Below are 24,488 nucleotides of genomic sequence, written 5' to 3'. Positions count from 1 at the left end.
TTGCCAACCAGGATCAAGCATTGGATACGATTGGAACATCGCTTTATACTCTGCGTGAGCAGGCTCATCTTATCGGGCAAGAAGCTAATGAACATGTCCTCATGTTGGGAGATCTAGATACAGACGTGGACTATGCTCACACGCGTCTCCAAGGGGCTATTCAGCGTATGGACAACTTGCTGGCACGGACAGACCAGCGGCTAGGAGGCTGGAGTGTATGGATCTTGATTGCTGTTTTACTATTGCTACTTTTAATTTTAGTTCTTATGTAGATACAGGCTATACAGAAACCACTGTCTTATTGTGCCTCGCCGAAATTGTCGTCGGGCTCATAATAGTAAGAGAGGCCAGATGAATCCTTACGACGGGTAGATGTGCGCTGTGAACGAGGCACAGGCTGTTCGGGAGAGTCTTCCGAGATGGGAATTTCATCGAGGTAGGGGTCAGGTATAGCGGGCGCTGCACGGGTAGTGTGGCGGTAGTGAGGCATGTTTGTGTCTGCGAGTGTCCAGTCAGATGCGGGCGTACGATCAACCGTAGAGCCATCTTCTTGCCTTGACTGAAGCGGGTGCGAGCCCGGCATCATAGGCGATCCCAGGTAGGGGCTCTCCTCCGATCGCTTCTGATGCTTAGGTAGTAAGTGAACCGACGAAAGCGACATGTCGGTGTGGGAATATGGCGTGTGCGGTTGAGATACAGCATCTAGGTTTCCTGTACTGCTAGGTGGCCTTGCAGGGTGGGACATGGCATTGGTAAGTTCGGCGCCAATGCTGTGTGGGACATTCACCGCCAACGCAGGCGCTTCGACTTGCATTGTGCCTGGAGGTACAACAAGTTCACTTTCTGGATCCGTTGCGGAGGTAGTGGCAGCCGCTTTCTTGCTCTGACGGCCCTTTCCAAACTTGTATATCCGGAAGAGCCAAAACATACCAAAGACAAGCGCCGTGTTGAAAGCAATATATGCACAGATAATACCCAAGTCACGATACTTTCCACTAGCACGCATTTCAACCGACGTCAGGTAATCATCACCATAGCGGAAGCGACAGAAGCCACAGTTGTTATTGGGCAATACTTCGAAGTATCCAACCCCTCGGGTTCCGTTTCCTCTTGCGGTGGTGAAGCCATTCAAATATGTCGCGCAGTCCTGGTCCGCAGGCGGAATGATCTCCTGCAGTTCGTCTGCCGCACAATGCACTTCGCTACCACCAACGGCATTACCGAGAATACCCTCCATAATCCAAGTAAAGGGACTCAGTCGGAACATCCATGAACGCCAAAATGTCGGTAGTTGGGGCGGCGGTTGAACCACACCACAGAATAGGATCACGAAAGAAAAGAATGTAGAGAAGAGAATAGAAGAGATCATAGCATTGGGGCTGATCGCAGCCATTGACTGGGCGAACGTGCAGTAGAAGAACTGAAAGAGCATATAGATACCCCAGCTGTATCCCGCATGCTTTGAGTCCGTTGGGTATTTTATAAGGTAGTACCAAGGAATCCAATATATGGATCCGCCAATGATATTCCAAGGTATTTCGACAAGCATGGCACTTAAGACCATCACTGGCCAAGCATACATCTTGGATGGCTTCTCACGCACCTCATAAAGACCACGGAATCGGATAAACTCAGGTTGTAAATGTTGGGAGAGCGATGTGGCCGCAACCAAAGCGAGGAAACACGCAAAGAGACGGTTTTGCAGGGCAATAATAGTGAACTCTTGTCCTTGTTTCCAAAAGCTCGACCCAACAACCAGCCCAGATACCACATTAAGCATCATTTTCGTGTAGAGATACAGGGGATTGCGCCAGTATGAAACAAAGGCACGCTTTGTAACTTGATAGAGCTGCACACCAAACGGTTGAGCATACTCGCGAGTCGACTGAGCAGATGAATCGTCAGCAGTAGCACGTTTGCTGCTGTAAATCTTGGCGAGGTCCTGCTGCAAAGCCTGGTACTGCTCACTCTGCAAGAACAGTTCATGCCAGTTCTTGTCCGTCGTTGCCGTCGCACCCGCACCAATGACGTCCAGAATATACTCGGCAGGATTCGCATTCTCGTCACAGCGCACTCCACTTCGCTTCTCGAAGTAGTCAATGAGGGTCCGCGAGTTTGGTCCGAGATCACCAAAATACACCGTCTTACCACCCTTCTGTAGCAGCAAAAGACGGTCGAATTGGTTGAACAGCTCACCACTGGGTTGGTGGATCGTACACAGAATAGCTTGACCTTCGGCCGCCAGTTTCTTTAGGAAGCGCACAATTGACCAAGCGGCTTGTGCATCAAGACCCGAAGTAGGCTCGTCAAGGAACAGCAGCAGACTGGGTTTGGCCGCAAGTTCTACACCAATCGTCAATCTCTTGCGCTGCTCGACGTTTAAGCCTTCACCAACTTCACCCACCAGTGCGTCAGCAAAGGATTGCATCTCCAAAAGCTCAATAACTGTCTCGACGTAAGCAAGGCGCTCCTCCTTGGGCGTCTCCCGAGGCTGCCGTAGCATTGCAGAAAATTGGAGGGCTTCGCGAACTGTGTGCTGAGCCAAATGTACATCTTGCTGTTGGCAATAGCCAGTATCAGCTTGGAAGGACTTTGGTAAGGGCTTTCCATTGACCAAAAAGTCACCTTTCACGACACCAACATCCACACGCTGGGCCAAGACATTGAGAAGAGTAGTCTTACCGGCGCCACTCTCACCCATCAGTGCAGTCATTTTACCTGGTGCCACATAACCCGACACACGGTTCAAAAGACGACGAGGCTTGCCCTTGATGAGCACATCATAGGTGATCTTATCCCAGCTGAACACCGACTCGGAGACCTTCAGATGACCGCCTGCAGCTTGGGTATCACGCAAAGTCGAGTTATGTTCGACTTGTGAACCAATGGCTCCATGCTCGAGCGCCTTCTCTTGATCATCCTGTTGGATCTTATCAATGTTAAGCTTTTTGGCTTTTGAACGCTCAAAAAGCATGGCACCACCCATAGCCGCAGGGTCCACTTGGTGATTGGAAGCATACAGGTACATAATGACGAAGAAAATCCAAAATGCAATGATGATACCTGCGTTACGACTTCGATTGTCCCAATAGAACTGGTACATCAGGTCGAGATACCTCTCACCGCTCACCATGGGATTACCTGGTTCGGCACCGGTAATAGGGCACACCTTGTTTGCATTCGGTCGGGCGTTGAAGCTTGTGTCAGGAGATACATCAAATGGCACCATTTGGGTGCATCTGAAATATTTGTTGCGGTACTCATTGGCAAGCAAAATTTCAAAGCCAAAAGCCACTGGATTGCAATACGAGAGCCACTTCCACCACGGACGCATAGATGGGCGCGGAATCATATAGCCCGTGTACAAGGCCACATCCAGTACTGCCAGACCACCGAACGTAGTAGCCAATGGCTCCGACTTGGTTGATGCAGCCACCATGCGGAAAAAGGCCGTCATACAGTATGTCACAAGAGCAGTAACGCCGAAATAGGTAAAGAATTTGCCTGCATCTGCGCTGAGACCTGTCATCCAGTACACGATGATATCAAACACAACAATTGATATCATGCGAATAGGGAAGTCCAAAATTGTATTGCCTAGTGCATCCGCAGACGGATGAAGCATAGCAAAACGCTTTTGACGGATAACGATCGGGCGTTGTTCATAGCAAAGAGCAATTTCAGACATACCCGTGAACGAATTGTACAGCAAAGAGAAGAAAAGCACACCACCACGAGAGAAAAATCCGGATGTATCAGGGGGCATTTGATAGAAAACTGACCCAATAATCAGCGCTTGGAACAAAGCCGCAAGAATCACCGTAATGTGCGTACCCATATCACCCATCGCAACCTGATAACGACGCTTGAGCGCAAGCCGCACTTGCATAGGCCATGACAGAAGGTACCGGCTCTTATGTGATGTATGCTTTGCTCTTTCATCGCGCGCAAGATCCACATACTTGTTTGCGTTTTGCTTCGTTTGACGATCCATCATTAAAGCAATGTAATTGTCCACCTCAGCTCGGTTGGCTTCACCAACCCAGGACTCACGGAAAGCGCGAGCCTGCTCATCTGGCGAACGCGGCACAGGTCCAGAAAATTGCGGATCGATATTCTGTCCCGTTATGTCGGTGCACGCGACTAAAAAGTCAGCCGTCGTTTGGCGATCTAGAGGCGCAAACCCAATGGATCGGAAGTAGTCCACAGCGCAGTTCACCGGCCCAAAGTAAACAAGTCGGCCTTGATTGAACAGAGCAACCTTGTCGAAAAGCTGTGTGATATTTTCACCTGCTTGGTAAATGCTAGCCACTGTTGTACAGCTGGCAATGTTGGTCTGAATTCGCAAGGCCTGAACAAACTCTAGGGCCGTTGATGAGTCAAGACCACGCGATGAGTTGTCGTAGAGGGCAATCTTTGCACGGGCGGCCATGGTTTCAGCGATAGAAACACGTTTGCGTTCACCACCGGACACACCGCGAATCATATCGTTACCAACCTTTGTGTTGTAGGTGTGACGAAGACCTAGGATTGTAGCAAGCACTTCCCGAGTCAGGTCAATATATTCGCGACGGTCACCATTTTCACCAAGAGTGACACGATATTTGGCATTGGGTGCACGCGTGGCGCTAGCAAACCGAAGTGTTTGACCAACGGTGAGTGTCGGGAAATGAACATCGTCTTCAGGTGAATAAACCACATCACCACGCAATGGACCCTCGATGCTGCGATAGTCCAGTCCCTCATAGAGGACTGTCCCATCTACGCTCCGAAATCCATCACGGTATGATGCCAGTGCCTTCAAGAACGATGTGCATCCACTGCCAGGGCGGCCAAGCACAAGGAGCATCTCGCCAGGCTTCACACAACCCTCGACATCCACTAGAATGTTTTTCACGGGCCGATGGAGCATGCTTTGGATGGCCGAAACAATTCGGATCGGTGAAAGTAAAAGTGAACCAAAGGTCTCGTTTAGCTGTACACCAGTTCCAAAGCCTGTGACACGTAAATCTCGGAATGCAATACCCATCGAACGGTGCACGTTACCGCGCTCTTCCGACTGGGTATATGTCTCATGAAGCATACGAGCCAGGTCGAACTTACTATTCTCATCGAACGGATTGGGCGTGAGGGTGGGATCTTCTTTCTCAGGCCTAGAATTCTCCATCATAGGTGTTTGTAGCAAATGAGGAGAAAAGGCATCCGAGCTGTGGTCCAACTCCTTCATCGGTACACTGGGAGAACCTGCCACGGGCGTGGCAAACGCTTCACCGTAATTCTGTTTTGCTGCACGATTTTGTGTTCGAGTTGATAGTCTTCGGGATAGCTCTTGGACACCTTGTGGATCAAGCACATTGATAGGCACCGACTTGCGGCTAGCTGACCGCCTGCGGTTATAGAGGTCGTAAGGAGTGCCGTTGTTAACGTGCTGACTGTAATGTTGGCGCGGCGTAGCAAATCGTTGTCCTCGATCGCCCGAGTACTCGTTAATATCCGACTCAGCCGTGACGAGAGGCCGTGTGCGACTTTGTGAGAAGCTTTGCTCTGACACTTCATAGTTCGCCATATCACGATCAAGCCGCTGCAAAGGAATTTCAGTATCAGTGGAAGACTGATAAGATGCGACTGGTGGATATACTTCTAAGGACGGCTCCAGTCCAAGACCATCGCGTCCGAACATGATCGCTGCGCGTTCGCACTGGTCGTCCACGCAAGCGATGGTTCAGGAGCAGCGGAAAGTTCTTTTGGCCGACCTACGTTCACAGGTACTCCACCGCCTCTAACGCACAGTCCACGGGCATGCCGCATCATGTGCATGAGATGTTGAATAATATTATAGGACATTATTTGGTGCCAGTGGAATTTATCCAACGAAGCATACACTGTGTGCAAGGAACCTCTAGACATTAGATAATTGAGCATCAAGCCAACCAATGCCTTGCGTAATCGGGACTTCAAGTATGCCCGATTCACCGCGTCTCGCGGCGGGTCTGACCAGGCAACCTTGATGCTCAAAAGTGCAGCCTTGACGCACACAAGTTGTGGCCGGGTTGGGATAGGTCTACAAAACTAAAGATGGACATCGATACAGAGTAATTCCCCTAAGCATGTTTAACAACTTCTGCAGATGAGGCAGAGTCAGACGTGCTCTTCTGCTTTACCTTCTTCCATTTGTGTACACGGAACAGATAGTACAACCCAAATAGAAGTAGAACATTGAAAGCCACATAGGCGAATACAATACCAATGTCTCGGAACCGGTATGAAGAATTGAGTAAGATGGAGCTCATATAATCTTCTCCGCTGCTCATAACACAGTAGCTACACTGGCCGTTATTTTCGGTATAATAGCCGCGGCCTGGTTGAATAGGCTCTTCCAGAGAATTTGTGAAATTGCCCATGTACTCAGAACACGACATACCAGCGGGAGGGTTGACAGGGTTAAGCTCCTTTTCCGTGCAGATGACTGGTTTGTCGTGAATGACGTTTCCAAGGAGTCCTTCAATAAAGTAAGTGAAGGGACTAAGGTGAAACATCCACGAGCGCCAAAAGTAAGGCAATTGCATCGGAGGTTGCATGACGCCACAGAAAACAATCACAAAAGAAAAAAGTGTCGAGAATAGCACCGAGGCAACCATTGCATTAGGAGCGATTGCCGCTAGAGCCTGTGCAAACGAACTGAAATATATTTGGAACACCATGTATAAGCCCCAACTGTATCCTGCACGCGATCCTTCATTGCCAAACTGTATCATGAAATACCAAGGAATCCAAAAGAGAGTACCACCAATCATATTCCAAGGAATCTCCACAACAAGCTGGCTGCACAAGAGTACAAACCAGTTGTATAGCTTAGACGGGCCTTCGCGGGCTTCAAACAAGTCACGGTGCCTGATAAACTCTGGCTGGAGCTGCTGAGACAGTGACGTAGACAAAACCATGGACATGAATGTAGCGAAAAGCTTGTTCTGAAGACCCGCTTGAGATACATTCTGACCTTGGCCCCAGAAACTAGAACCGACAAAGAGCCCACCGAATATATTCAAGGAAATTTTTGATACCAAATAAGTTGGATTCCGCCAGTATGACAAGAACATTCGGCGAGTGCAGCTAATAAGCTGGACCATGAATGGCTGGGCATATTCGCGATTGAGCTGCGACGCTGTAGTTTCATCCTTCTCCTCTTTGAAACCTCGCACGTCAATCGCATCAAGCTCACGCTGCAGCTCCTCATACAGCTCACTCTCGCGGAAAAGCTGGAACCAGTTCTTGTCCGTCGTTGCCGTCGCACCTGCACCAATGACGTCCAGAATATACTCGGCAGGATTCGCATTCTCGTCACAGCGCACTCCACTTCGCTTTTCGAAGTAGTCAATGAGGGTCCGCGAGTTTGGTCCGAGATCACCAAAGTACACCGTCTTACCACCCTTCTGTAGCAGCAAAAGACGGTCGAATTGGTTGAACAGCTCACCACTGGGTTGATGGATCGTACACAAAATAGCTTGACCAGAAGAAGCCAGTTTTTTTAAGAAGCGAACCACGGACCATGCGGCCTGTGCATCAAGACCCGACGTAGGCTCATCCAGGAACAGCAGTAGCTTAGGTTTCGCAGCTAGCTCCACACCAATCGTCAGTCGCTTGCGCTGCTCCACGTTAAGTCCCTCACCCACATTGCCGACAATGGCATCCGCAAATGATTGCATCTCCAAAAGCTCAATCACCGTTTCAACGTATGCCAAGCGCTCTTCCTTCGGCGTTTCACGAGGCTGTCGAAGCATTGCGGAGAATTGCAAGGCTTCACGCACCGTTTGCTCAGTCATGTGTACGTCTTGTTGCTGGCAATAACCGGTATCGGCCTGGAATGATTTGGGCAGAGGTCGGCCATTGACCAAGAAATCACCGGTAATCACACCGACGTCCACGCGCTGAGCCAGAACATTCAACAAGGTCGTTTTACCCGCACCACTCTCACCCATGAGAGCCGTCATTTTACCAGGCGCGACATAGCCAGAGACATCCTCCAAGAGACGACGAGATTTTCCTTTAATCATAATATCGTAGTTGATATGTTGCCAACTAAATATCTCATCAGAAACATCGAGCCGACTCTTGACTGCTGGAATCACATCTTGTTTGGTTTCCGAGGAGCTGATATTGGCCGCGTGCAGGTTTTCCGGGCTGTCCTCCATTTTTGCAAGTTGTTCTCGAGACACCTTTCCACGCTTGAAAACCATAACACCACTTGAGGCTGCCGGGTCGGTTTGGAACTCCGATGCTACCATGTAAGATATCACAAAGAAGACGAAAAAACCAATGATAATACCGACATTTCGGTCTGTATTTTCCCACCTGTATCCATATGCATAGTCCAAATAGCGAGCCGTGTCTATTTTTGACGTGCCAGGCTGGGATCCAGGCACAGGACAGACCCTATTGGCCATGTCAGCTTGAGGATAAGGCGGAACCAATTCGTTTGGAAGACATGACATGTCCTTATTGCGGAACTCATTCGACAGTAGAACCTCATAGGCAAATGCAATAGGATTGCAATATGAGAGCCACCGCCACCAGACGACCATAGAAGGGCGAGGAATCACGAAACCAGCATACAGCGCCGTGTCAATAATAACCAATCCAGATAACATGGTAGCCATAACTTCATGGCTGAAGACAGCTGTTAGAAAACGAAAGAAGGTCACCATTGTGAACGTAACCAGCAAGACCATGAAGAAAAAAATGAAAAATTTCCCTGCATCGTAGGATAGGCCTGTCATAAAGTACAAGATGATATTAAAGCAGGCAATGGCGGTCGCACGAACGGGTATATCGAGCAAAACATTCGCTAAAGCATCGGCTGCGGGACGAAGCATTGCAAAACGTTTTTGCCGGATCACCACAGGGCGTTGCTGATAATTATTTGGGATTTCAGCCATGGCAGAGAAGCTGTTATACAGTAATGCAAAGAACATCACACCACTGCGAGAGAATAATGCAGCTGAGCTGTTATCCATCTGAAAGAAGACCGAACCCATAATAAAAGCTTGGAATGTCATAGCACATGTTAAAATAATCGTTGTAGAGCGATCGCCCCACGATATTTGAGCGCGACGCTTGATAGCGAGCCGGATTTGTTGAGGCCACGACAACGTATACATGCTTTTTTTCGATACACCACGCGTTCTCCATTCACGAGTCTCGCTCATCCTTGCGGACAATTCATCTTGAGACCTGCTCTCCATTTCGTCGATGTACGCATTCACCTCTCTCACGTTGGCCTGACCCACAGAAGACGCAAGAAATGCAGCTGCCATGTCGGACGGAGTTAATGGCACATCTTGAAAGTCAGGATTCAACCGTCGCGCAACTGGGTCTGTGCAGGAAACAAGAAAGTCAGATGTTGTCTGCCGATCGTGGGGAAGATACCCTATCGACTTGAAGTAGTCAGCCGCTTGGTCCACTGGGCCAAAATATACGGAGTGCCCTTTGTTTAGGACAAGCACTTTGTCGAATGTTTGCGTGATCGTCTCGCCCGCCTGATACATACTCGAGATAGTCGCCGCATTTGTAACTTCAGTGGCAATTCGGAGTGACTGGACAAACTCGAGTGCTGTGGAAGAGTCGAGACCACGCGACGAATTGTCAAATAGCAAGATCGAAGCATGCGATACAAGCGCTTCACCAATACTAACACGCTTTCGCTCGCCACCAGATACGCCCCGTACAAAAGAGTCGCCGACAACTGTATTGTAAGTATGGCGCAGACCTAAAATTGTTGCGATAGCTTCACGGAAGAGTTCGGCATATGTTTTGCGTGCAGAAGTGCTGTCGAAAGTACCACGAAACTCGGAACGCGGTGTTCGTGCCGCCGCAGCGAAAGATAATGTGTCCTTGACAGAGAGGGTTGGAAAGTGCATATCATCTTCAGGGGTGTATACAACCTCACCTCGAAGAGGTCCATCGATCATTTTGTGATCAAATCCACCATAAAGTACCTTGCCTTCAATGCTTCGATATCCCTCACGATAGGACGACAAAGATTTGAGAAACGTGGTACATCCGCTTCCAGGACGACCCAGCACCAAAAGCATTTCACCGGGCTTTACGCATCCAGTTACATCTTGTAGAATTTCTTTGACATGTGGCCGCAGTAGGTCCTTTAAGAATGTGTGAATGCGCAGTGGAAATGTTAAAATAGAGCCTAAATCTGAGCTTAGCTTAGTGCCAATGCCATATCCGGTCACATGTAGATTCTGGAAAGCAAGACCCATGCTTGGCACTTGATGCCCGTGTTCCCTTTGAATCTGAAGCTGGTAGTGCAAAAAGGCTCCTAGATCAAATCGTTTATCTTGGTCAAAAGGATTAGCACTTCGATGAGACTGCATCTCGACATCCCCTGACGACATCGCCTGAACCTGCTGTTGTTTATCTGCCTCAATAAACTTTTCGGATATATCAGAGACGCCGATGGGGTCCAAGATGGTGATCGGCAATCCTTTGGATGAATATATGGTCGGATGCGTGGCTAGAGATACTCCAGGAGTACTCGTATGCACCTGTTCAAGCGGCTTCTGATTCTGCATAGATTCAGATGGTTCCACAAACTTGTCATGGAACCCGGAGTGAACAGGCAATGTGCCCGACACAGATCCGAGCAAACCAGCACCCTCAATAGGAGGCGGGATTTCCTCAGACATTGTATTTGACCAACTGTGCTGTACACAAAACCAGTGGTCTCTCGTTAACGCAGTGCCAGGCTGTAGTCTGGAGGTGCACGAACTTGCTTACCAGTAGTATAACCTCCACCACCTCTTCACAAAGCGGCACCAATGAAAGCGAATTGTTCCAAAACTCCGCGGAGTTACATACTTGGCTCGAAAACCTCAGTTCCCTACAAAAGAATAGCCAGTCAGCAACAATAATGAAGCGTCTATTTCGTACTATCCCTTATTGTTTGATGTCTTTCGACACAGGTTCATTAGCAGGGATTTTAACCTCTTTGTCCTGTTTGGAATCACGCTTTTTCGTTTTGATGTTCTTCCATTTAAATACGCGAGCAACATAGTAGAGAGCAAAGTATAAGAGGATGTTGAAACCAATGTAGCCAAAGATAATACCAATATCACGATCACGATAGCTAGGGTTCATCTTGATCGACCGCATATAATCAGCAACCGAATTGACAGGGCAGAACTGGCATTCGCCTGCTGGTCCGGTAGTGTAATAACCATGACCCGGACTGAGAGGTTGGTTCAGCGAGTTGGTATAGCCGCCCATATGAGCGTCACAAGACATGCCTTGTGGCGGAATGACGGTGTTTAACTCGTCAGAAGAACAAACAACGACCTGGTCGGATGCTGTATTGCTCAGCATACCTTCCACGAAATACTTGAAGGGACTCAGATGGAACATCCACGACCGCCAGAAATAGGGCATCTGTGGCGGAGGCTGGACCACACCACAGAATGTCACAATAAACGAAAAGGCCGTTGAGAAGAGCACCGAGGCAACAAGACCATTGGGACTGATAGCGGCCAGGGCCAGAGCGAATGTACAGTACCAAAGTTGGAAGAGCATGTAGAACACCCAACTAAGGCCAGTTCGTTCGCTTTCGTGACCAAATTGTACCATGTAATACCAGGGAATCCAGAAAAGGGTCCCGCCTAGCAAATTCCAAGGAATCTCAACGATCAACTGGCTCAGAAGGAAAACAAGCCAGTTGTACAGCTTCGATGGTCCCTCTCTAGTCTCAAACAAGTCACGTTGGCGCAAAAACTCGGGCTGCAACTGCTGAGCCAGCGAAGTAGATACAACCAGTGTCATGAACGATGCAAAAAGTTTGTTTTGCAATCCGGCTTGCGAAAACTCATTCCCTTTACCCCAGAATGTGGACCCAATAAAGAGACCACCGATAATATTCAACATCAACTTGGCACAGATATAGGAAGGGTTACGCCAGTACGACAAGAACATTCGGCGAGTGCAGCTAATAAGCTGGACCATGAATGGCTGGGCATATTCACGATTAAGCTGCGACGCTGTAGCCGCATCATGTTCCTCGTTGAGTTTTCGCCCATCGATCGCATCAAGCTCTCGCTGCAGCTCCACATACAGCTCGCTCTCGCGGAAAAGCTGGAACCAGTTCTTGTCCGTCGTTGCCGTCGCACCCGCACCAATAACCTCCAGAATATACTCGGCAGGGTTTGCATTCTCGTCGCAGCGCACTCCACTTCGCTTCTCGAAATAGTCAATGAGGGTCCGCGAGTTTGGTCCGAGATCACCAAAGTACGCTGTCCTACCACCCTTCTGTAGCAGCATGAGACGGTCGAATTGATTGAACAGCTCACCACTGGGTTGATGGATCGTACACAGAATAGCTTGACCTTCGGTCGCCAACTTCTTCAGGAAGCGCACAATCGACCACGCGCCCTGTGCATCAAGACCTGACGTAGGCTCATCCAGGAACAGCAGTAGCTTCGGTTTCGCAGCTAGCTCCACACCAATCGTCAGTCGCTTGCGCTGCTCCACGTTAAGTCCCTCACCCACATTGCCGACAATGGCATCCGCAAATGATTGCATCTCCAAAAGCTCAATCACCGTTTCAACGTATGCCAAGCGCTCTTCCTTCGGCGTTTCACGAGGCTGTCGAAGCATTGCGGAGAATTGCAAGGCTTCACGCACCGTTTGCTCAGTCATGTGTACGTCTTGTTGCTGGCAATAACCGGTATCGGCCTGGAATGATTTGGGCAGAGGTCGGCCATTGACCAAGAAATCACCGGTAATCACACCGACGTCCACGCGCTGAGCCAGAACATTCAACAAGGTCGTTTTACCCGCACCACTCTCACCCATGAGAGCCGTCATTTTACCAGGGGCAACAAAGCCAGAAACATTGTCCAAAAGGCGCCGAGGCTTTCCCTTAATCGAAACATCATAGTTGATGTTCCTCCAGCTGAATACTTCGTCAGACACAGCAAGTGCGTCATCCGTGCGGTTTTCTTTTTGCTCGACTGCAGTGCTCTGTTGTCCGTTATCTTGCACGTGTTCAGGATTGCTCACAAGACTCTTAAGTTCCCGTTTCGACACCTTACCACGCTTAAAGATCATGACGGTGCCTGAAGCTGGATCTCTCTGGAATTCTGACGCAACCATATACACGATGATATTGAAAATGAAAAAGCCAATGATAATCCCGACATTACGATGCGCATTAGACCACTCATACCCATATTTGATGTCCAAGTAGCTTGAAGGGTCGATTAGCATGGTCCCGGGTCTGTTGCCCAATACAGGACATACTTGGTTCGCAACTGCCGCGCCAGGTGGGATCATTTCTTCTGGTGTGCACGACATAACCTTGCCGCGGAACTCATTTGTCAACAGAATCTCAAAGGCGAAAGATACAGGATTGCAATACGACAACCAGCGCCACCACACAGGCATAGAAGGACGAGGAATAGCAAAGCCCGTATACATACCCACGTCAAGGACAATAATGCCAGCAATCATCGTCGCAAAGGCCTCTGAGCGGAACAAGGAGGCAATGGCACGGAATAAAGTAACCATGGTAAATGTGGCAAGCAGAACCAGCCAGAAAAAGATGAAGAATTTGCCAGCATCAACTGATAGACCCGACATGAAGTATAATATAATGTTGAACAGCGTCATAGGCATAAAGCGAGTAGGGATATCCAGAAGAACATTGGCAAGACTATCAGCAGCAGGCCTAAGCATAGCAAAACGCTTGTGACGAATCACGATAGGTCGTTGCTGATAGTTGGCAGGTACTTCGGCCATGGCCGAAAAGATGTTGTAAAGCAACGCAAAGAAGAGAACACCACTACGCGAGAACATAGCCTGCGAGTCATCGGCCATCTGGTAGTAGGCAGAACCCATGATCAAAGATACAAAAATGACGGAGCCAGACAGAATCACAGCCGTCTGCCAATCACCCACAGAAATTTGAGCTCGACGCTTTATAGCTAGTCGAATTTGTTGAGGCCAAGAGAGCATGTACATACTCTTCTTTGAAACACGACGCGTGCGTTGCCCCCGAGTCATGTTCATATGAGCCAGCATTTCATCGTGAGACTTGTTCTCCATCTCAGCCATATACGCATCCACTTCGGCGATATTGGCCTGACCAATTTTCGACATGCGGAAAGCCGCCGCCATCTCCTCCGGTGTCTGTGGTACCTCGGTAAAATCAGGGTTTATTTGACGCGCCGTTGGATCAGTTACTGCCACCAAAAAGTCCGACATAGTCTGCCGGTCATACGGAAGATAGCCAATTGATTTGAAGTGGTCAACAGCCAGCCCCACAGGACCAAAGTAGATACAGTGCCCACGGTACAGTAGAGCCACTTTGTCAAATGTCTTTGTAATACCATCGCCCGCCTGGTATATACTGGATATCGTAGTAGCGTTAGCCACATCAGTCGCAATACGGAGCGACTGAACGAATTCCAGCGCCGTGGACGCGTCAAGACCCCGTGATGAGTTGTCAAACATGAGAATCGATGCACGCGAAGCAAGGGTTTCACCAATACTGACACGCTTGCGCTCGCCACCAGATACACCACGGACGTAAGAGTTGCCAACGATGGTGTTGTATGTGTGGCGCAACCCTAGAATCGTGGCAATAGCTTCACGGAATAGTTTGGTGAATTCCTTGCGATTACCTTTGTCTTTAAATGTTCCGCGGAACTCTGAGCTGGGCGTGCGAGAAGACACAGCAAATGCCAGAGTATCTTTCACAGTGAGTGTTGGGAAATGCACATCATCCTCAGGCGAATAAACGACCTCACCACGGAGCGGCCCTTCTATCATCTTGTGATCGAAACCATCGTACGTGACCTTGCCTTCAATGCTGCGGTAACCATCCCGATACGATGCCAAAGAGCGCAGCAGCGTGGTGCAACCACTGCCCGGTCGTCCCAAGACAAGAAGCATCTCACCAGGCTTCACACATCCTGTGACATCATGCAGGATACCTTTTGTAGGCCTTTTAATAAAATCGGTTATCATACCAACAAGACGGAAAGGAAGCGTCAAAACTGTTCCCACATCGACACTGAGGGTTGCACCGAGGCCATAGCCTGTGACCGTAAGATTTTTAAAAGCTAGACCCATTGAGGGCAGCTCTCGACCACTGTTGGCACGCTGCGTGTCCAGCTGGTGTTCAATGAAGCCAGCCAGATCGAAGTTACCATCATGAAACGGATTGGCATGACCCGAGGCCTCTTGAGGCTGCAGCTCGAGGTCACCAGCTGACATGGTGCGAGACATACGAGTCTTTTCCGCCTCCTTCACACGTTCTTCCATGTCGTGAACGCCCACAGGATCCAGCAAATGCACCGAGTGGCCGTAGCGAGTGACATACTCAGAGGGAGCTGTGCCAGACACAGTGTATTCATTTATAGAATTGAGGGGTGACACGCTATGCTTTTCTTCGCCTTGATGTTCCAGGGCCGTAGTAGCCTCATGCGTGTCGACGGACCCATCAACTAGGGTTCCGCTTGTGCGACAACCATAAACTGGGTCTGACCCTGAAGAGTTTAAAACAAAAGGCTCTTGAGGTCCATGGGAAGGTCCCAAAGAAGCCGTCCCATCGCCGCCCATTGTTAGTGTGTCGCCCGTGTAAAAAATTGGGGGCTCTGGTTGCAGGCTCATTTAAAGTCAACAGGCGGCGGATGTGGCTGAGGAATCGGCAGTCACTCATGCGCTTTTTTGGCGTCGCGGCGTTCGGACATAATCCTAACGAGGATTTGTTTAGCGCTTTGGCATTCAGCGGCCAATGAAAATCCACAACGTGAACCAGAATATGGAACTTATGTAATGACCATCAGATAATGTACATCAGGTCCGCGGATTACAGTGACGCCCGGTAGCGTGGTGCGATGACGGACTAAGCATGAAAAATACTACTTTCTCAAACTGCGGTGCAGGGCGTTGAGGAACTTCGTCGCAGCACTGCGTTCAAATCGAATCTGCTCTAGGAAGTGATCTGGCATGTTCTCCGAGGCCAACAGACCAGCATCGCGAGACTCGTCCACATGCGGAATGTAAATGAAATCGTCTCGCGCTGGCGCAGCGTCGCCATGGGCTTCCTGCACTTGTGACAAGCGCGATTCCTCGAGGGAGAACTGTAGGTCTGATTGTGAGTTTCGCACACGTACTGAAGTAATCTGTGCCGGTGAAGACCATTTCATAGCGGCGACTGGATTGCGACGCGTCGTGCATGACAACCTCCGTAACGGTGAACCCAGTGAGGTCCTCGTACATGCGCCGGATCGCCAGCTCGTCCTCGCGGACAGCCTTTTCACTCTCAGCCGCCTGGAGCTGTGTCTCAAGCTGTGCGCGACGTAACGCCTCTTCCTCTAATGCCTGCTTGGCCTCGGCCAGCTTGTTGGTAAGAGAGGAGACTGAGTCAGTGATAAATGACACACCTTCCTTCTCAAGGTGTACAAGCTTGGATGAATCTGCTTCTGGTTCAGCTGGGCGATGTGACTCGCCATGGCGGTCCATTTCGCGTAACCGATGCTCCGCGTGTTCCGCGCGGTTTTTCCAAGCGGCCAGTGACTCGAGGGTGTCTGCCGTCAGGACGCCTTTACTTACGACGATGCCGAGTTTCGCTTGCCTTTTTCCATTCGACGAGCGTCTTTTCACTTTGTGTGACACGCAGCTCTTTCAGCCGGTCAAACTGGGCCTGGATGGCATCGCGCTCCCGAACCGCCTGTGTAAGAGGGAATCACACACCTGTAGTACACGTTCATTGTTATGGTTCTCATACTGAGACCGCAAATCCTGTAGTTTTTGCCAAAAGTCCTCTTCCGTACGCTGTGCATGTTCGGGATCCATGACTGACATGGGCTCGGGTTCACCAGCCTGTGTCTTGCGCAGCTTCGTAGGCGCAAAGCCAGAGGCTAGCGCGACGGTCCCCGCGGGCGGCGATGGCCGCGATGGACCCGCCATATCGTCACCCAAATCATCTGGTACAACAGATGCTCGCGCTATATGGGCCCGCGCACTTGGATCTTTTGGGGGGCGGCCCCTCCGTCCATGCACTTTTTGCTGGCCAAACGCCATGATGGGCGGCCTCGTCGCTGGCCCCATGCATGGCGGCCGTGTCGCGCGTCGCGTCTATCACGTGACTCTAAAGGAAGCGCCGGTGCACGGTCAGCTCGCGGTCGTGAATTGCGGAGATGATTTCCAAGGCGGCCGCGAAGCGCGTACGTGGCCCTGACTGACGAAAGCTGGGAAAAGAAGCCTCCTTGATGGAGAAAGACCCACCGCCCCTATGCTACGCTCGGCCCCGGGACGACGATCTCCTCGAGTGGTACGTGTCGCTGCTCACACAGGCACTTTATCTTGCGTGGACCGCCGGGCACGCCGTACGAGGGTGGCGAGTACTGGGGCCAGCTTCTCTTTCCTGAAGATTATCCATTCAAGCCACCGTATGTATCAGAGACTAATGCAGGGGCATCAAGCTTCAGACACCAAGCGGTCGATTTGAACCGGATACCAAGATCTGCACGGTAGGTCGACCGCCTGACACCAGTCCATGAGTGACTACCACCCTGGCAGTTGGAACCCTGCATGGTCTGTGGCGAGCATGTACGTGACGGAGACTTACACAAGTCTGATTGGACTGCTTTCTTTTATGTGCACGGACGAAATGACCGCTGGCTCCGTCATGGCTACGCCCCGCGAGAGGCGACTGCTCGCGGCCAAGTCGCATGCCTTTAATATATCGCAGCGCCGCTTTGCACAACTGTTCCCCGACTACATGGGACCGATGCCGCGGGATTTGCCCAACATGTCACGCCCAGCGAGTGTGGCCGCCAACCCCGCGCCGCCGCAGGTCCAGCCCGAAACGCCGCCTGCGCACCCCACCGCACCGGATGCCGCCGCTCGTGCGCCGGTGCCGGCGGCGCCGGAGCCCCAGTGGAGCGTGAGGCACGTCGCGATCTCAGCGTTCGTCGTACTCACAGGTCTCTTTGCTGTAAAGCTAGTAGAAATGCTCAAGGCCAAGTAGACTACAAATCAAGATCGTCATCGGGGTCTTCGTCGTCTTCGTCGTCTTCGCGCTCAGGCTCAAAGAAGATCGACGTCTGCCCTGTCGAGCCCCGCCATGCGCTGCCACTCTGTGGCTCTTCCTGAAGTTGATAGGCGTACGGTAGTGGCACCTGATCACGCCGCTCACGCTGCTGCGCTGTTTCCTGAAGATTGAAAGGCAGCTGCTGCACCATCGAGCTGTGCTGGGCTTCGGGGACCGGCTCCATGGCTCCACTCGTGTCGAGACTTCTGATGCGCAGTCGCTTCGCCGCATCAAAAGCACAGAGCGTCAGCTCGCTGAGCTTCTTGCCGCTGGAGAGTGAAGCATGGATTTCAAGGAAGATGTACCCTCGTGCCTCGCCTTGCAGGGTCGACCACGACACAACGGGCTGTGAGGGCCGCGCGTCGCCGTCTAGGAGGTCAGCAGAGTGCAAGCACAATGGCTGCGCCATAGTGCCCCACCAGCCCGTGCTGCTCGGCGAGTCAACGAGTCCGAGCGGCCCACGCCGCGTGCAATTATGGAGTACGGTCCAGAAGCGCATGTCCGGCGCCGTGTCGGTGGCTGGCGCCGCCGCGTGAGTGTCAGGGAGGCCCGCCTCTTCGAATGCGGCGCGCCGTGTCGCATGTCCTGATGACGGAGGTAAGAGTCCGTACGTCTTGTGTATATGCTGCAGTAAGGCCGGCGGTTGTACGCGGACCCACACTGTCGCGTGGGACCAGGGCGGCCCCGGCAGGGCATCGTGCACGGGGTCGTGGCTGGCCCAGGTCTGCGGGGAATGAAGCGCTGCTGCGAGCTTCGATGCGGACGTGCTAGGATCGCTGTCAAGACCCACAACGAGACGCGAGTAGCGCGGCAAAAGGTTCAGAATGCGAGGAAGGAACATGTAGGCCTCACGTACGCTGCACTGCGTAGCATCGAACATGGCATCGAGTGAGTCGACAACGAGCGTAACGGGTCCCTTTTGAACCACTGTGATGAGCGTACGTTACGTACATTTGTCTAATGTCGTGCGGATATCGCGCTCAATAGAGACGAGCGACGACCCATCGTATTGGGCCGATGCGAGATGGTAGTCAAGCATGTGCACGGAGTTAGAGCTCCGCGAATAATAGACAGTGGGATCGTGCTGGAAGCACACTAGCAGCACAGACAAGGAGCTGCGTCAGAGACCAACACGTACCGCTCCGTCGCGCGCAGCAGCATCTCGCGCAGCACACTTGCCCTAGACTGGGCCACAGTGTCTTCGAGAAGGACGAGCTGCATCGACGGCGGCATTCGTGCATGGTTGGCCGAAGCACTCGACACAGGAGCGAGTGGCCCATGGCCAAGCAATGCGGCGGCGACGCACGAGGCCGCCATGGCCGACGTGGTAAGCGTGGCGGTCGTCCGTGAGGATATGTCGTGCTTACCTCATCCAAGGGGCGATCGGCGACCGCGCCGCTACCGCGTGCCCAGCGCGAACGAGCATGGTGCGTGTGCGAGTGCTGACACGAAGTCTTCTGAACCTGATCCGACGCATCGCAAGCGTCGCCGCTCTGCTTCAAGGGCATCCAATGACCCGTCGTCGCCATGGGGCGAGTCAGGCGGGAGCGAGGGGGGCGGAGAGCGCGCGTCGTCGGTTCCCCCCTCGTCGCTACCGACGTCATCGCCGCCAGGCGCCCTGTCCGACCTGACCGACGAGGCAGACGAGGGCGTGGTGTATGACTCCGTCATTGATGTCGATGAGGCGGACGATGATGACGGTGAGGACCTCTTTGACGACACGATGGAAGCGTGCGTATCCGCCAACTGACCGCAGCGACTACCGCGCCAACCCGAAGCTCGATACGTACGAAGATGTGGGGATCGACGAGAGTAATTTTGAGACGATGGATGCGACGACGCGACAGCTGGCAGAGCTGCGCATGGCGCGGCGCGATCGCGCCGAGGGCGCGGGGCGCACGAGCCGTCGCGCGCCTGTCTTTCTGCAGAGTGATGACGAGAGTGACGATGGTGTGCTGCGGCGCCGGCGCCGGAGACACTACGATGAGGTTCCTGATGACGACGCGACGGCCGATGACCTGCCGATTGAGCAGCTCGGTGATATTAAGGCAGAAAGCATTGCCAGCTGGGTGACTACCGAGAATGTGCGCCGTACAATTGTGCGTGAGTTTCGAAACTTCTTGGTTACATACGTCGATGAGCAGGGTGTCAGTGTGTACGGCCAGCGGATCAAGACGCTTGGTGAGATGAACCTCGAGTCGCTTGAAATCTCGTTCCTGCACCTCGTCGATGCTAAGGCCATCCTGGCGTTCTTTCTGGCGAATTCGCCGGCGAGTATCTTGCCGATCTTTGACGAAGTCGCCTTTGATGTCATCCTACTGTACTACCCGTCGTACGACCGCATCCACCCCGAAATCCACGTGCGTGTAGCCGACCTGCCCACCTCATCCACCCTGCGTGATCTGCGCCAGAGTCACCTCAACTCGCTCGTGCGTGTGAGTGGTGTGGTGACGCGGCGAAGTGGTGTCTTCCCCCAGCTCAAGTACGTCAAGTTTGACTGCCTCAGCTGCGGCGAGATCCTCGGCCCGTTCTGGCAGGACTCGAACCAGGAGGTGAAAATCAGCTACTGCTCCAACTGCTCACGCCGCGGCCCGTTCCGCGTGAACAGTGAGCAGACCGTATACCGCAACTACCAGAAGATGACGCTACAAGAGTCACCGGGAAGTGTGCCTCCAGGCCGCCTGCCGCGGCACCGTGAAGTCATCCTTCTATGGGACCTTGTGGACGCCGTCAAGCCAGGCGAGGAGGTCGAAGTCACGGGCATCTACCGGAATAACTTTGACGCGGCGCTTAACACGCGCAACGGCTTCCCCGTGTTTGCCACGGTTCTCGAGGCCAACCACATTGCGAAACGCGACGATGCCTATGCCGCGTTCCGCCTAACCGAGGAGGACGAGCAGGAGATTCGCGCGCTGGCGCGCGATGAGCGCATCGGTCAGCGCATTGTCAAGAGCATTGCGCCAAGTATCTATGGGCACAGTAATATCAAGACGGCCATTGCACTCAGCCTGTTTGGCGGCGTATCCAAGGACGTGGGCGGAAAGCACCGCATCCGTGGCGATATCAATGTCCTTCTGCTCGGCGACCCCGGAACAGCCAAGTCGCAGTTCCTCAAGTACGTCGAAAAGACGGCGAACCGCGCCGTGTTTGCTACCGGCCAAGGCGCCTCGGCTGTCGGTCTCACTGCATCTGTGCGCCGCGACCCCGTCACGCGCGAGTGGACGCTCGAGGGTGGCGCCCTTGTGCTAGCCGACAAGGGCGTGTGCCTCATCGACGAGTTTGACAAGATGAACGACGCAGACCGCACGTCCATCCACGAAGCGATGGAGCAGCAGAGCATCTCGATCTCGAAGGCCGGTATCATCGCCACGCTGCAGGCGCGCTGCGCGATTGTCGCTGCGGCCAACCCGATTCGGGGCCGCTACAATCCCACGGTGCCGTTCAGCCAAAACGTGGAGCTAACGGAGCCCATCCTGAGTCGGTTTGATGTGCTGTGTGTGGTGAAAGACACAGTGGATCCGGTGCAGGACGAGATGCTGGCGCGATTCGTGGTGAGCTCGCATCTGCGTGCACACCCCCTCTTTGACGACGCGGTCGACGAGACACGTGTGGCTACGTCGTGGGACGCGGACATCCTTCCGCAGGATCTGCTCCGCAAGTACATCACGTACGCGCGCGACCATGTCCGCCCCCGACTCGATGCGCTCGACCAGGAACGCCTCGCGCGGCTGTACGCGGACCTGCGTCGCGAAAGCCTCAACACGGGCTCGTACCCGATTACCGTGCGCCACCTGGAGAGCATGATCCGTATGGCCGAGGCGAGTGCAAAGATGCACCTGCGCGACTATGTGCGGGCCGATGACATCGACGTGGCCATCCGCACGACGGTCGAGAGTTTCATCAGCGCCCAGAAAATGAGCATCAAGCGCACGCTTGAACGCGGTTTCCGCAAGTACATCCACCAGGCGCGGGACCACGACGAGCTGCTGTCATTCCTGCTGGGCGGCCTTGTCAAAGACAAGTTGCGGTTCACGCAGTATCGGCACCGCACGGCTGAGCCGGCCCCGATAGTCAACGTGCCGCTCGCCGAGCTGGAGGCACGGGCCAGGGATGTGGATATCTACGATGTGCGTCCGTTCCTGCTCAGTCGCGTGTTCCGTGCAAATGGTTACCAGTGGCGTGAGACGGAAGGCACGATTGTGAAGCAGTTTGTAGCGCAGCCCTCGCGTTCATAGACTAGGTGGCGTCATTGGCTGCATCCCGACTTTGCGCCGCGCCGTACTTGAGATGTTGCACAATCTTGGCGCCATTTGACTTGATTGCATTCTCCGTGGCGTTCTGCATCAGGACGCTGTACATACCAGATAGGCCTCGCGGTCCATCGCCGCCTGGGTCGAGCGAATTGAAATGCCCTCCGACGAGATTGTGACACCCCGGTCCTGCGGTCAGCGTCGGCGGCGTACCTCGAGACGTCGCATGCGCTCCGAGAAGCTTTTCTTGGCTTCGTCCTTGTGCTGCACGCCCTTGTAGATGGCGTACACCAATGAACCTAGCAGCACGAGGCTGATCCAGTCGCCCACGGTCGGCATTGGAAGACAAGGGCTGTGTCGCCCAGACGCGCTTAAGTCCCAGGGGGCTACTTCGACAGCGGGCGTTCTCGCTATTGGTACAGGGCCCGCAAGACACAGGCCCCTATGGATTGGCTCGTAGATACATACATCAGAGGAAATACTGAGGTTAGCAAACAACACGTACGTCGGGGACGCGGCGCGACACAAGAGGCTCGCCTGTGCGCGGCGCAGGGTCGAATTGGAGAAAAGTGTACTTGAGGTTTTCGTCAATTTCCATAATCGCCGCCTGGTTGCCACAGCGGTAGCAGTAGTTGGGAGCGGAGAAGACTGTCACGACATTGCGCTCTTGCGACCAGTTGAAGCCATCCATCACCAACTGGTGCGCGCGCGCGACGAGTGTGAGGCCATTGTTGTGGTTAAAGGCCTCGCTAATATCCTGGCCAAACGTGTAACCAGCGCCACGCGGCGAGATACCCCAGCCGCAGCGGTCGTCCGGATCCGACCACAGCAGGTCACACATCGGGCCCTCATGAGGCACCTCCTGCACACGGTCGATCTGGCGGATCTGGTCAAGCGTATCGATCGAGGGAGACAGACCGCCATGCAGACAGAAGATCTGGTCGTCGATAAGCGCCGTCAGCGGCAGGTAGTCGAACAGGTCAGTGAAGTACTTCCACACGTTCGCGTTGCCGTACTTGCGCAGGCACTCATCGTAGAAGCCGTACACCTGCGTGATCTGGCGCGACTCGTGGTTGCCGCGAAGAATAGTGACGCGGTCGGGGTGGCGCACCTTGAGCGCAACCAACAGCGTCACCGTCTCCACGGAGTAGTAGCCACGGTCCACGTAGTCGCCCATAAACAGGTAGTTGGTGTCAGGCGAATTACCGCCAATGCGGAACAGCTCCGAAAGATCATGGAACTGACCATGTATATCACCACACACCGTCACAGGGCAGTGCACAGGCTGCACATTCGACTCCTCAAGCAGCACATCGCGCGCCTGCCAGTTAGAGATTGGGACCCACCTTTTCGCACAGGCGCTTGATGTCGTTTTCGCTGAGCTGCTTACACTCGCTAAGATAGCTGATCCACTGATCCTGCTCCTGGATATCGACCATGCTGTAGGGCGCCTAGGCCAATCGCCACCGGTCGAAGAACCGCTCGGGGCGCCACGACGCAACGGACGTTTGGGTCACGTGATGACCACGCGACCGTCGGCCGGGTCCGCGCGGCCGACGGTCGCCCGTCGTACATCGTCGCCATGATGGCTCTGAAGAGAATGGCGCCGGCTCTCCGCGCCGTGCAGCGCATGCCGACGCGCGCCCTATCTATATCGTCGGTACGCCTGCAGCAGGTGGAAACGTCTGCCAGCAAGCTGCCCAAGGGCTCGGTCGTCCCTGGCAACCAGGTCGACCCCCAGCTGGGCGAGTACCCAGCGATGCCCTATGAGAACCAGCAGTTCCGCCCCTACAGCCGCCAGTGGTGGGACACGCAGGACCGCCGCAACTACGGAGAGACGGTACGTCCCTGATCCTCACACCAGCTTCACGAGGAGGACGATGTCCTGAATATGTGGTCGCCCGATGCATACAAGGTGCCCGGCCCGCTGGCCCTGCGCCACTTTCTCACAGCCGCGGGCGCCTTGGCACTCTTCTCGTACGGCGTGTACCTGACGGTGCCAGAGGCCCCGATGCTCCGCAAGTCGTTCCCCCGTGACGGCCTCGCAGCAGAGCTCGGCGGTTCCCAGGCGGCGGTATGTTGAATGCACTCACACCAGGCTCGTGCGGAGGGCGCCGACGAGGAGTAGCTACATAGTCGCT

At 53.2% G+C, this 24,488-nt stretch overlaps 6 protein-coding genes across 6 annotated transcripts; 3 read left to right on the top strand and 3 right to left on the bottom strand.

Annotated features, from left to right (window-relative positions):
• Positions 1 to 298: 298 nt before the first annotated feature.
• MSY001_1493 (uncharacterized protein) lies at positions 299 to 15,618 on the bottom strand (the record flags this gene model as incomplete). The annotated part of the gene is made up of 3 exons (XM_018883297.1): positions 299 to 5,611; positions 6,120 to 10,553; positions 10,969 to 15,618. 3 exons carry the CDS (start codon positions 15,616 to 15,618, stop codon positions 299 to 301), a joined length of 14,397 nt encoding a protein of 4,798 aa, XP_018740071.1.
• A 302-nt stretch (positions 15,619 to 15,920) lies between these two features.
• On the bottom strand, positions 15,921 to 16,524 carry MSY001_1492 (uncharacterized protein; the record flags this gene model as incomplete). Its single annotated transcript, XM_018883296.1, has 2 exons — positions 15,921 to 16,150; positions 16,176 to 16,524. The coding sequence occupies 2 exons, from the start codon at positions 16,522 to 16,524 to the stop codon at positions 15,921 to 15,923; spliced, it is 579 nt and encodes a 192-aa protein (XP_018740070.1).
• Positions 16,525 to 17,086: 562 nt separating this feature from the next.
• MSY001_1491 (uncharacterized protein) lies at positions 17,087 to 18,034 on the top strand (the record flags this gene model as incomplete). The annotated part of the gene is made up of 3 exons (XM_018883295.1): positions 17,087 to 17,232; positions 17,358 to 17,502; positions 17,558 to 18,034. The coding sequence occupies 3 exons, from the start codon at positions 17,087 to 17,089 to the stop codon at positions 18,032 to 18,034; spliced, it is 768 nt and encodes a 255-aa protein (XP_018740069.1).
• Positions 18,035 to 19,521: 1,487 nt separating this feature from the next.
• Positions 19,522 to 22,332, top strand: MSY001_1490 (uncharacterized protein; the record flags this gene model as incomplete). The annotated part of the gene is made up of 3 exons (XM_018883294.1): positions 19,522 to 19,524; positions 19,581 to 19,753; positions 19,854 to 22,332. The coding sequence occupies 3 exons, from the start codon at positions 19,522 to 19,524 to the stop codon at positions 22,330 to 22,332; spliced, it is 2,655 nt and encodes an 884-aa protein (XP_018740068.1).
• A 484-nt stretch (positions 22,333 to 22,816) lies between these two features.
• MSY001_1489 (uncharacterized protein) lies at positions 22,817 to 23,786 on the bottom strand (the record flags this gene model as incomplete). Its single annotated transcript, XM_018883293.1, has 3 exons — positions 22,817 to 22,828; positions 22,853 to 23,668; positions 23,694 to 23,786. The coding sequence occupies 3 exons, from the start codon at positions 23,784 to 23,786 to the stop codon at positions 22,817 to 22,819; spliced, it is 921 nt and encodes a 306-aa protein (XP_018740067.1).
• Positions 23,787 to 23,947: 161 nt separating this feature from the next.
• On the top strand, positions 23,948 to 24,475 carry MSY001_1488 (uncharacterized protein; the record flags this gene model as incomplete). The annotated part of the gene is made up of 3 exons (XM_018883292.1): positions 23,948 to 24,187; positions 24,212 to 24,421; positions 24,446 to 24,475. 3 exons carry the CDS (start codon positions 23,948 to 23,950, stop codon positions 24,473 to 24,475), a joined length of 480 nt encoding a protein of 159 aa, XP_018740066.1.
• Between the last annotated feature and the right edge of the window lie 13 nt (positions 24,476 to 24,488).

This window comes from Malassezia sympodialis, genomic scaffold, assembly GCF_000349305.1.
Source record: "Malassezia sympodialis ATCC 42132 genomic scaffold, msy_sf_6, whole genome shotgun sequence".
Lineage (NCBI taxonomy): Eukaryota > Fungi > Basidiomycota > Malasseziomycetes > Malasseziales > Malasseziaceae > Malassezia > Malassezia sympodialis.
The sequence above is the reverse complement of the archived record's forward strand: the minus strand, read 5'-3'. Positions and strand labels throughout refer to the sequence as shown.